This window comes from Staurois parvus, unplaced genomic scaffold, assembly GCF_062004578.1.
Source record: "Staurois parvus isolate SC_StPar_1 unplaced genomic scaffold, SC_StPar_1.0 ptg000894l, whole genome shotgun sequence".
NCBI lineage: Eukaryota > Metazoa > Chordata > Amphibia > Anura > Ranidae > Staurois > Staurois parvus.
In genome coordinates, this window is record NW_028318690.1 from 1,818,816 (window position 1) to 1,831,657 (window position 12,842).

The 12,842-nt window shown below is 39.4% G+C and overlaps 1 protein-coding gene across 1 annotated transcript in view; it reads right to left on the bottom strand.

The window, feature by feature from the left end:
* Positions 1 to 12,842, bottom strand: part of PIK3AP1 (phosphoinositide-3-kinase adaptor protein 1) — a 166,761-nt gene that overhangs the window by 33,363 nt on the left and 120,556 nt on the right. Inside the window, exon 13 of the mRNA XM_089656196.1 lies at positions 5,614 to 5,683. Within this exon, the coding sequence (XP_089512322.1) occupies positions 5,614 to 5,683 (70 nt within the window). The remainder of the gene's footprint in view (positions 1 to 5,613; positions 5,684 to 12,842) is intronic.

Consider the following 12,842-nt stretch of genomic DNA (forward strand, 5'->3'; position numbering starts at 1 on the left):
GTGCCAGTCTCCCCACAGCCCCCAAAACAGGAACCTGGGTAGCCCGGTACATATTTTGCTGTTCTATAGGGAACCAGATACTTTGTACGACATTTCCAATACTGTGATATTCTGGGACACCCTGTGAGTCGCTTGCCAAATGTCAGATGTTAAAACCAATGACAAATCAATGTCAGGAACCAGGCGGAGACAAAAAGGGCAGTTAAAAATCACACCTTTAATAAAATAGCAAATATAACATAGATCAAGAACGTAGTCAAAACAAAAGCCAGGGTTTGGATGCTAGTGAAGGTAATCAGAAGAGCCAGGGTCAGAAAACCAGAAGTCAGCATAATCAGGAGCCAAAAATCAGGAACAGAAACTGAAAGAGAAGTCAGCCAGATTAAGCTGTACAGAGGAACACAGGAAGGAACACACTGGAGATCATATACCACACAGGGGCAAGGAGGAAATAAGCAAAGCTGCTAAAATAGCAAAAAGGGCTGGCTGTAGGCTACACTAATGAGGTAGGTAATGGTATCCACGTGAGCCACTGTGGAGATGAGCGGCTGGAAATTAGCAGACAGCTGAGCAGCTTCTGTGCACTTAAAGAAAAGAGCTGCTCGTTAAGTAGCAGGAGCCCAGCCCTGACAATCAAATGTCCATTTGGACACATAAGCTGTGTGTGTGTGGGGGGGGGGGGGGTGGACACTGAAACTGCATAGAGTTTGAATATCACTCCCTCAGCATTCGGGTCTGAAAGGCATAATCATTCAAATACAGATATAACACAGAGGTCCGCTTCGGGCGAGTGTTTAGTGGTGTAGAAATGCTTTATTTGGGTGTACTGAAAAATCTCTGAATTGAGGAGTTTGTACTGAGTTTGAAGCATCGAAAAGGATTTAAAACCTGTAGATGTGACAATACAGTGCAGGTGGGTGAGTTGTAGGTACATCCAGTGGTGGAACGTTGAAGGTGAGGTTCCTGCCAGGTCAACGTTTTTGGATTGTGAATAAAGGACAGTGCTGGAGTGTGAGGGAAGATAAGATTAGCTAGTTCAATTCAGCAGCCTGGTAATATTTAGAAAAGTACAGTATGTTGAGGCTTCCGGCCTGTTTGGGTCCCAAGAGAGTAGACTCTGGGAGATGAGGCAGGTGGTGCACCAGACAAATTGAGAGACTTTATTTTGTAGGATACAAAAAAAAACAGGATGGAACTGGTATTGGTAAAATTCAAAATAGGCAAAGGATTTTTGGGAGAAAGGTTGTCTTGACTGCAGCTATTCTTATCATATATATTTCTATACAAACTTGTGCCCATAAGAACCAGGTTTGTTTCTGCTGTATTTGAATTGGCCCTTGCGCGGATGTGATAATGCGTGTTCTGACTTACAGTCTGAAAGAATAATTAGTTATTATAACTATAAGTTAAACTTGTAAAATAAAGTAAATATTTTACTTGAAAGAATGATTATTATTAAGAGGAGAACCTGAAATGGCAGTTTAAGATACCGCATCCTTTAAACAGTTTGCTAAATGCTGGTGAGTAATTATAACTCCAATACTTATTTTACCTCATGATAATTGCATCCTGCTAGCAGGAGGAAAAGTGAGGAGAATAGGATGGACAGGATGGTGATGGTGCAGCTGATACTTTTGACTATGCCAAAAATGTTGATAATTTTGATTCCCGTGTTCACCTAGTGGACATTGAAACTGTTGACTTACACTAGTTAGGGAAACTCCCCTAGAAGAAGATGATGTAATTACTTTATTTGTTGATGGCCCCCAGTATTGATCTACACTGAGGTTGGTAGGCCTCCTACAGGTTTTGCAGTGACAGCTGAGGATACACTGATTATCACTCTCTGAACAAATGTCAACACAAGAGACAGAACTTTATGCTCTAGAAGCAGCCTATGTGTTCTTGAAAAACAAAAGAAGTGATGTTTACAAAGAGAGCAGATACACTTTTGGTATCGTTCATGATTTTGGGCCTATCTGGGAGGCAAGAAACATTCTTGCCAGTTCTGGTAAGTAGGTGAAACATGCACAGTTGATAGAAAGATTGTTTAATGATTTCCAACTGCCCATGAAAGTGCCATACTAAAAGTAAAGTCCATACTAAGGAAAACTCCTTTGAGACAAGAGGGGACAGATATGCCGACCTGGCAGCCAAAAAGGCAGCATTGCTACCTATACTGATATACAGCCTCCATAATGAGATATAGACATCTAAGTCTGATTGCAGGTCTAGGCTGCAGGGGAAAAAGAATGGGTGTAACAACAGGCGATTCGTCAGCCCTCTGGTCTGTGGAACTCCAGTACACAATGGTGCCTTCCCAAATCCCTGTGGTAGCCTAGCTGGCACAAGGTCAAGGACATTTGTCCAAGACAGTTATGACAATGATAGTGGACAGGTACTGGATTGCTCCAGGATGCCGCCTATTTTCTGCCTGATACTTTACTTCCTGCCTCACTTGCTCCCAGTAAAATGAAGGGAAAATAGTACTAGTACCCTCAAAGTATTCCTTGAAGCTAGATAATCCCTTCCAGAGGTTGTAAATTAACTATATCCAGCTCTCCAAGTATGGAAATTATGAGTATGTGCTGGTCTGTATTAACATGTTCTCTGGGTGGCATGAAACTTAGCCAGTATCTTCAGCCATGGCAAAAACCACAGTTAAAATGTTAAGTGAAGTTGTCTATAGGTTTGTCTGTACCAAAATAATTGCAATCAGTCCCATCTATGCAGGAAAAGCAGCCTGCTGGATCCTGTTTATTTTCTTTGTGGTATCTGGTGCCGTTTTTATGGGCTAAAGGGGTATTTGATATTTTTTTTCTAAAAGCATTCAATTCACAACCAAGGTGTGTAATCTTTATTGTTTCACATGGAGTGAACATTTATCTATCGCGAGTTCTATTCAAGTGAAGAAGTGTGATTTGAAAGCAGCATTTAGCGTGAACCAGGGCTTAGAGTATGTATATTGATGCATGTGGAAGGGTTTCCATGGATGTGCAGCACTATCCCCGAAGGAGCCACTTGGTAATTTTGGGTTCTCGGTTCTGCACCTCAACTCCAAGGACAACCTCAGCCCCTCTGACACACCTGGTTGAATAAAAGTCACTTCAAGCACGTATAAAGACAAAATTATAAATACTTTTAACCTGGCTGTGAGTTGCCCCCCCAGAAAATAAACACACTCATTTAGTGGTAAATGCACTTAAAGCTGATCTGCAGGTTTTCTGTGGCTTTAGTTTGTTTGGACCAAGCTGATCCAAACAAACTAAAGTATTTCCTTCACTAAGTGCTGCATTGCTTTTAAGCACTGTATGAACTGCATGTAGCTTCAAAGTGCTGGGTTCCAGCTGTGAGACTTCCCGTATAACACATGGAACAATGCAGAGTCAGTCTGAGCGATGCTCAGCCATTCATAGGCAGCCTTGAATCCTGTGAAGGAATACAAAGCTTCCTCTTATTGAGTCAGAGAGTGTGATGTCATCAGCCTGTCATTAGCCTGCCTCTACAACTCAGTCAGAGATGCTTTGCTGTCGTTCATATATATTATTGACTAATGGTTGATCTATTTCTAACGAATGTATAAAACACCAGCTACACTTGTTATAAAACCAGAAATATTCTATTTACTGATGTTTGATGTCATTGTGGACTATTTCTTACTCAATTGCAGTCACAGACATTTTTTTTTTTTTTTTTAATTTAAGGAAGATTTTTAGTAAATATTACATAGATTGGTTCTTTTGACTATGATTTATTCATATAGGAAAATATAAAATGAATTTATTTGTATTGTATGCAATAAACTAATATATATTAAGAGTTGCAAAATTTGTATATATATATATATATATATATATTTTGGTTGCTTTCTGTATACCTGTTTAGTATGAAGTTTTGGATTCCAGCTTTAAAATGTTTGTTTGTATGCCACTATAATACTAATATATTAGTGAGATGGTGATCCCAATGTTTTCCTAGTAATTGTTTACATGTCTCCGTGGAGATCAGGAGAGCCTATTTAAGCAAGGTAAAAACTGATGTCCTCACCCACTGTGTAAGAGTGGGGCTTGTGACATCATCACACCTGCCAGATCAGATGAGATAGTGAGCGGCAGAGCACTTGACCATTTACCTTCTGGAAACTTCCCCTCCAGGGGTTGGAACCGATAAATATTTGGGCTGGATGATTTGGATGATTCTCCCACCCTAAGCTCTGGAAGCTTCTTCCAGAGGCAGGGGGAACCACTCAAACTCCCAGTCTGTGAGACCCTGAATAGGCCAGACCAAGCAATCACCGCTCTCCTGATTGCAAAAGGAGCCAAAGCTAAATTTGCCTATCCACCTACAATAGGAGGGTGCTACTGTATATACCCTAATAATTAACTTTTCTTATTTGCTTCCTTTTGGTCTGTTACTGTAAATAATTGAATGTGTTTTGGTGCATCTGTTCAACAAGTGCAAAAAAATACCTGCTGGTACTGCCAGGAATCTACTGCGCTGATAACTGTTACAAGCTACATTGTTCCTACTTTTTTTTTTCAGTTTAGATAAACTTTAAACTGGAACACTGATATAACAACAGAGTCCCTGCTGTATATGTAGCCAGGTGCTGGCTGTATCATTTTGCCTTTCAGGGACATTTACAGATGAGACGATAATTAATCCTTTTCCCTCTAGTGCCCAGTACTGGGACTGATACATCATTTCCTGTTTGCAGAGTGGATCTAGTTCTTCTGGATCTTGGGACCTGTAGTCCTATAGCCAATTCATACTGTATTCCCGCGTGATGACTAAACTACAACTACCAGAATGTTGACGAACGAGAAGGATGCGGGAAGAGCAGATATATTCTACAGCAAGGGACTGGCTCACTCTCTTCCAGAGACATATTGCTGGCTTACTGCTGCAGGACTCTGCACATCAGTTCAACACAGCAGTGGTGCCAATCACCACATCAGGATCGCATCAGCTTCTCTTTATAAGGACTGTCACTATCCAGTCTTCACACAGACATCTCTGCTCTCCACGCTGACAGACCGTCAGGCGGCAACTCTACACATCCCTACAAACAGTCAAGAGCTTGTGCAGGAACTCTTTTTCCAGGAAGCCGAGCCATTCATGGGATTGTTGAGTGGACGGATGCTCAACCTGTTTCTGTCATCACTCTAGAGATACTGCATGCAGACAACTTTACAACTCAGTATCAGGAGATCTTTATTTTGAGCAGTACCACAGCCTATCTGTTTAACTTCATGGAATTACCAGTATTTACTAATGTTTATGGGCCCCACCATTACTAGCAAAAGACAATGGACGACACCATATCAGTAACTTTAAATATCACAGGACTCAAGTTGCAATCTCAAATTAAAGGGACATCTTCTCTTCTAAGGCCATTGCTATTTAAATCAGGGTACTTATATCTATTATCATTATCATATCGAGTATCAGTACTCAGAGTGTCAGATGTGTTGGGCTTGCAAAGTAAAGCAACCACTGGGGACAAGCATTATCAAACAGAAAAAAAAAAAAAAAAAAGATTTTACCTTTGCCTAAAGAAAAATGCTGCATTGTTTCTGAAATATTATGGATGCAAAAATAAAAATTAGATACCTGATTTCTTAAGCTTTTTATTTTCCTCCTTCTTCTTGTTAATACTGTCTCGTAATCTTCGAAGGTTTTCCTAAAAGTAGTAACAAAAAAACAGTAATAGTTATATAATTAACAACATTTACACAGAGAAGATTGAGCTTTTCAAGCATCATGGGAGCAGAGATTTTTTTATCCAGCTTCAGACCTGCTCTGCTGTAAAGCTGGCTACACGCTAGATTTTTGAACAAACATTTATACCTATATACATATGAACATTTATATGAAAATTCTTTGCACATTTGATGACTTAAAAAATGAGGTTTAAAAGTACTTTTAACATTTCGGACTAATTTGGGATGTTGAGGAGGGGACTGAATGTGGCGCTGGCCGGTAGCGTGTGCTAGGTGCTAGGCTGACCCGCCGGAGAGAAGGCTGCAGAGAACATACCACTTGGGTTAGGAGTGGAGAACCGGCAGTGGTACCAATTGCGGGGACCCCTTGGGCCTGCCTGGAGTGAGAGGGTTGCCTTGTGTAGCAGCACAGTGCGAGGATCGGAGTAGAGGGGATGGAGGCTGCAGAGGAAGCTGTGGAGAATCTTGCGAGAGGTGCTGTCTGAACTCTTGGGAGATACACGGCTGTGTGGAGAAAGGAGAGGAAAGCCCACTGGAGGTCACCCCTGGTAATCTCAAACCCCATAGCTGAAGGAGGACAGGAGCAAGGTGCTGCACAAGAGGCTGGAATCACCATATGGGCTGAAGAAAGCGATGTGATGGTGAGTGCCCATAATTAAACATACATTAAGTGTATGCTCAAAAGTGATTTGGGAAGACACAGTGGCTGGTGGATGCAGTATGCAGTACCCAGAGAAGTTATAAAGTGGGAAAGAGATACAGGGGGTTACCCAGCAGGCATAAAAGTTAAATACTAAGGAGAAGGAGCCAGTGAATCTATGGAGGAGTGTGGAAATCAGAAATATTAAGTACTAAGGTGGAAAAAGTAGGAAGCAATATAACCCTGGGTCTCTGACGGGACGATAGTGTGGAAAAAAAAAAGGTTAGAGACCCAGGTATCTATGTATTTACCTATGTATCTACCTATCCATCTATTTGACTATCTCTATAGCTGCAAAATCCCACGCTTATTGAAAACAGAGAAGGGATAATAATAAGAACATACTCCAAGTTCAGAAACAAAAGGAAGTAATATGAAGAGCAGATTGGTGAAAGAAGGAGGGGTAAAGATCCCTAAAACAAGTATAAGTACAATTAAAAAATATATTTATCCACAGGAGAAAAGTGGGAAGCTAGTGGAAGACAAGGAATTGAAAACAATAGTGGAGATCAATCCAGATTGTCATTGGAAACATCTTATCTGAATCAATGCAGAGGAGGCCCTAATGTAGATTGTATGGGGGACAAAAGAAACACAGAAGAACAAACAGGAAGATCACAAATATGTACAAAGATGGAAATGACAGATATGTTTGCGAAATTAAAACTCTCAAGAGAGAGACGGAGGTATTAAGTGAAAGTTATAGCATTAGCGGGATTTATGGAGGCCAACACACTCTTGGACCCACGCCTCATTAGGATTGGGATGGGGTGGTGGGAGGCATACATTGACAGAGCCTTACCCCAATTAGAGGGATAGATGATGGGAATTATCCCACAACAGATCCAAAGGCTGGAGATAAGCCATAGGTTTTTAAGGTGGGGGGGAGGGGGAGTTGGGAGAGTAGGGGAGGAATGGGTGGAAAGAAAGAGATAAAAAGTTTACCTAGCAGTTACCCAATGTGTTAGACTTATTATATTACGACGTACCTTGGTGTGGACTGGAAGAAAAAGGAATCAATATAACAGGGATGGCAGATAAGAACGTAGTTAATTTTATGACTTACAATGTAAAAGGTTTGAATACTCCAGTTAAAAAAGATATAGTATCTTAAGGGAAATGTATCAACATTCAATTGATTTAGTATGTCTACAAGAAACACATTTAACTCATGATACAAGAATTAGGTTACAATCAAAAAACTTTCCGGTATGGTACTATGCTGATTCACCAATAAAACGAGCCAAAGGAGTAGCTATTGGGATAGTAAAAAATGTGAGATTCATTATAGAAGACAGATTGGAGGATCAAAAAGGGCAGCTCTTGTTTTTGAGGATAAAATTGCATGAAATGGAATATACACTAGCAAATATTTATTGTCCAAATAAGGACCCAATGACCTATTTAGAGGATACATTAAGAGAAATAATGGATTTCAAGAGAGATTGTGGCAGGGGATTTTAATTTCTGCATTGCATGAATTCTAAGTTTGATACTTCATCGCATGTGCAGATGGATGGAGGTAAGCGTTTAAGGTTGATAAAAAAGAAATTACATCAATGCCAGTTGGTAGATGTGTGGAGAATTAAGAACTTAGTAAGAGACTATACATCCTATTCCTGATGACATATTTTAGATTGGATTATATAATGACAGAACATAGATTATTGGACTCATTGATTAAATCCAGTATCGATGTTACATCATTATCAGACCATGCACCTGTCACAATGAGGTTGAAAGTGGGGGGGGGACAGAATAAAACGTATGCATGGAAATTAAATGAGACACTTATACAGATCAGGAGACTGAACTAAGATTACTAAAATAAATTGAGCAATACATTCAGTTAAATCAAATGGAAGGAGTCTCAATAGCTACGGTATGGGAAGCCCATAGGGCGTATATAAGAGTTTTCTCGATTTCCATAGACCAATATCATTATTAAACATAGGCACAAAACTATATTCAAAACTTATTGCCAGCAGGATAAAAGCTCTAATGCCAGAATGGATACACGTAGACCAAGTAGGGTTTATACCAGGGAGAGAAGGAAGAGATAATGGCCTGATATCATTGCTTCTTTTAGGAAAATGTAAGAAGGAGAAATCCCCAGTTCTATTTCTGTTGATAGACGCTGAAAAAGCATGTGACAAGGTAGATTGGGGATTTATGAGGAGTACCTTAGAGGCGATAGGATTAGGACCTAAAATTATACAGTGGATAAATTCTTTATATAGTCATCCCTCTGCAGCAGTGAAGGTTAATGGCCTCTTGTCACAACATTTTGAAATGTATAATGGAACAAGACAAGGATGTTCACTTTCACCTCTTCTGTTTATACTATCACTGGAGACCTTATTAGCAACTAAACGACAGAGTACAGATATAAAAGAAATTAAAATTGGAGAAGTGGAACATAAGGTGACAGCTTATGCAGATGATATGTAGTTCTATGTAGTAAACCCAAAAACAACATTACCAAACCTTATGAGAATATTAAAAGTATACGGAGAATTATCAAATTTTAAAATAAATCTTTCAAAATCTGAGATTTTAGATTTTAATACATCGAAAGCAGAAGGACAGATATTGAAAGAAACATTTCCCTTTGTCTGGAAGGATAAAGAACTAAATTACTTCGGAGTAAAGTTGACCCCATCACTTAGGAGTATATATCAGACAAACTACATACCACTATTAAATGAGATAAAGGAGGAGCTGTGAAAAATATCAAAAGGTACACCTTCCTGGATAGGACGAATAAACATGGTGAAGATGGTGATAGTACCTAAAATCTTATATAAATTTCAAATGCTCCCAATATATCTAACTTATTTTAGGGTATTAAAAGGAATGATAATGAGATATATATGGGCAAATAAAAAACCAAGAGGGAAATATAAGGTATTATGTAATGGTAAAATAAATGGGGGTTTAAATGTGCCAGAGTATAAAAGATATTATTTTGCAGTATTACTAACATGAATAATGGATTGGGAATATAATGCACGGGGGAAAAGCTGCGTAGGGATTGAACAAACACTGGGTGCAGCACAGTTAGATAAAATTATTTGGGTTCCACAACAATATCGGACGTTGTGTGAAAATACTAGTATTCTAACAAGAAATGTATTTAGGATATGGGATTTAATTCATAAACAAAATGTGTGGGGGTTTAATTCACCATTAATACCACTGAAGGTAACACATTTTTTCACACCAGGCAAGAGCACTATAGCAGGAGTTTGGATTAAAGACAGGAAAGCACGGTTAAAGGATATTATGAAAGATAGGGAAATAGATACCTTACAAGAAACAAAACAAAAAAGGACACGTTTTATGAGTTAGATGATTGGCGGTATCGTCAATTAAAGCACTTTGTAGCATCACTTTCACAGCCATTGAGAGGGGTTGAAAATATGTACCCATCTGAGCAATTGTTAAACTCAAATGGAATACAAAAATACGGCACTTCACGCATTTATAAGATACTGACTATGATATCTGAACTGGTACTTCCTGCGTATATGGGTTGAGAATGCAGTTAAGTGAACAACAAAGAAGGAAAATATTTAGAATTGCACAGGGGGCAATTGATATGAATACAGTGGGGATGAATTATACATTTTTAGCAAGATGGGGCCACATGTGGCTTGCAGGCCATAGATATAAATGCAGAAGAAATTAATGTGAAATTATATTTTCAATGTCATGTTCTATTGCATTGAAAAGTAAATGCATTTACATGCATTCAGAGCATTCAATATGCCCTTGAATGCAAAGATTTCTACTTTTTCTAAACACAGCTAAATGGAATGAACCTAAATGTAAGTGTACTATACCATAGCATAAAATCATTGTTATCATATCCATGTGAATGAGGGCTAAGACACGCACTTATATGCATTAATATGTATCTATAGCATATTTCTAAACACATATACAGTAAATGCATGCAATGAAATGGTATCATGCACACTTTAGGGTCTATTTTTAAAATATTTGTTGTACAAATGTCAGAAATATTTGTGCAAGCTAAGCAAAATTTCTCTGAATGCTTTCTAATAGAATAATTCTTGCATCATCAGCTGCATCTTGTGGCCAAAAAGTGGTATAGTTTTCTGAAGTACCTTAATAAGAAAATATATCACATTGTGCCCACTAGAGCCAATGATACAGGAATGAATCTATTAGAATACATACAGTTAAATGTTATTCAGCTAGCACAAATGTTTTATAAATAGATTCCTGTGTGCTCATGTGCATTTAGTTTAGCTGCATTTTAGAAAAATAGGAGTAAATTATACACTCTGAATACCTGTAAATGCACACACATTTAAACACTGAAGAAATTGATCTGCTTATACTTCCCAGATCAATTTATCCTGTGTTTACAAAAAACAAATGCAGGGGTCCTGTGTGAATAAGGGCTAAGAATGAAACATTTGATGTATTATTTAATAAAACATAGGTAAAGAGGAGGGGACACTGGAAATTCACCCAGCTCGCTGTAATAATGCTGATGACACTTCTTCCTGCTAAGCTTTATGTTAGAACCTTACACACTAACACTAATCATAAAATGTGCCACGCTAGGCTATATTCAGACAGCCAAATAGCAGCAGCCAGTAGATTATTGCCAGTAGTTGTAAATGCTGCCTGCATACACTATGTGCAAACAACTGCAGCTGTCATCGGCAGCTGTCAGATTTGTACTCTGTACAAATCTATGGTTGGTGCAACAGCTGTTCACATGTAACCTCTCAGACATGCAATTATATGGGTATATCCTGGGTCGCGTTTCTGCACAGGTTTTCTGCACACAAACATCCAGTAAACAGCCAGTTTGTATGCGGATATAGCACAGAATGTTGCTGCATCCAAAGGTAGTATTTATCTGCCTCTGAAAGCAGCTTACTATCTACTGCTATTCAGTTGTCTAAATGTAGCCTTACTGAGCTGCAAGGTCAGTCTACCTTTAAGTGACCTTTAAAGTGAACCTGTGCTTTGCCCATGAAGGGTAAAGCAATAAGATTACTGTACTGGACCCCCTCCATAGCTCCCTGGCAGCAGATACTTTTCCTTTGTTCACCAGAAACTCTGTTCAGCTGCCAGGAGAAAGGAAAGAAAGCCCTGTGTACGCTTAAAAAGTCACTTTTAGACCAGTCTTTTTCAACCTGGGCACCCAAGCACTCTGGGGCTCTTTCAGGTTTCTTCAGGGGTGCCTTGGCAAAATTCCTACAAGTTGCCCAACAACTTTATACAAGCTAGCGGGCAGATCAAGTCTGCCTTTTAGTTACAAAGCCATGGGTTTTCATTGTGCACCATTATAACCTCCAACCAGCGGTTCCTAACAATCAATGATATTGTCGGTTGATAAGGAGGGCATTGGGCACTGGCAAAGAATCCTTGTTTGTCCCCCCACCTATCCCTCTAAGTCGGCACTGGGCTCACATTAGCTGAGTGAAGGAGAGAAACCAAGGGAGAAGAGAAACATTGCAAAACTAGTCAGTACCAGTGTGCAAAATTGTGTTTGCTTTGGAAGAATAAATTACCTCCAGTGCTGGGTTTCCTACATGTGTGGATGTTGCTGCATTATGTAAAACTATTGGTTTAGTTTTTTACATTTTAGAATGAGGTGCCATGAGATTGTGCAGAATTTTACAGGGTGCATTGACTGAAAAAAGATTGAGAAATGTCTTTAGACCATATACTGAGCTGAGGACTCACCTGAAACCAATGCGTTTTGCATTACAAAACACTAATGCTGTCACATGAAATGAGTCACATACTCCTCTATACCTGGAGTATTTAGTATTTTATTCACTTTTAGTGGACTGATTGGAATTGTAGGCAGCAAAGTAAGATGAAGATGTGCTGTTGGGGAAGGGTGTATAAATGCAAACTTGAGGAAGCACTGAAAATGATCCATTATTTCTAGGTATGGGGGAGAATGTGACCTTTTCTCCTTCCCTAGGATGCAATGCTTGGGTCTGAGTTGCCTATCACCAGGTCTGAATACTGCAATTCGAGGCAGGGGATAAGTTCATTACCTTTGTGTAAAGTCCAACACTGAGTAACACGGAGCTCACACAAGGTTAGACTCAGTCCTCCTGAAGGCAAATAGAGTGGCTGGGAATACAAAGTGAAGGAAAGTACCAGTGGATCATGTGGTTTCCTCTCAAGAGTACTTGTCTTTTTGATTTGTATTGGCAAACTGTCTGATTCTCTAAGAGATATGGATACCATTACCTGTAAAAGCTTCTTAGGGCAGTCATGCTAGGCTTAAGATTCACTTGTTAGTGCCTTAGACATCACAGTGGCTAAGTGTTTAGCACTTCTGCTTGGCTGGACTAGGGTTGTCAGTCCAAATTCCAACCATGGCACTACCTGCCTGAAGTTTGCATGGTCTCTCT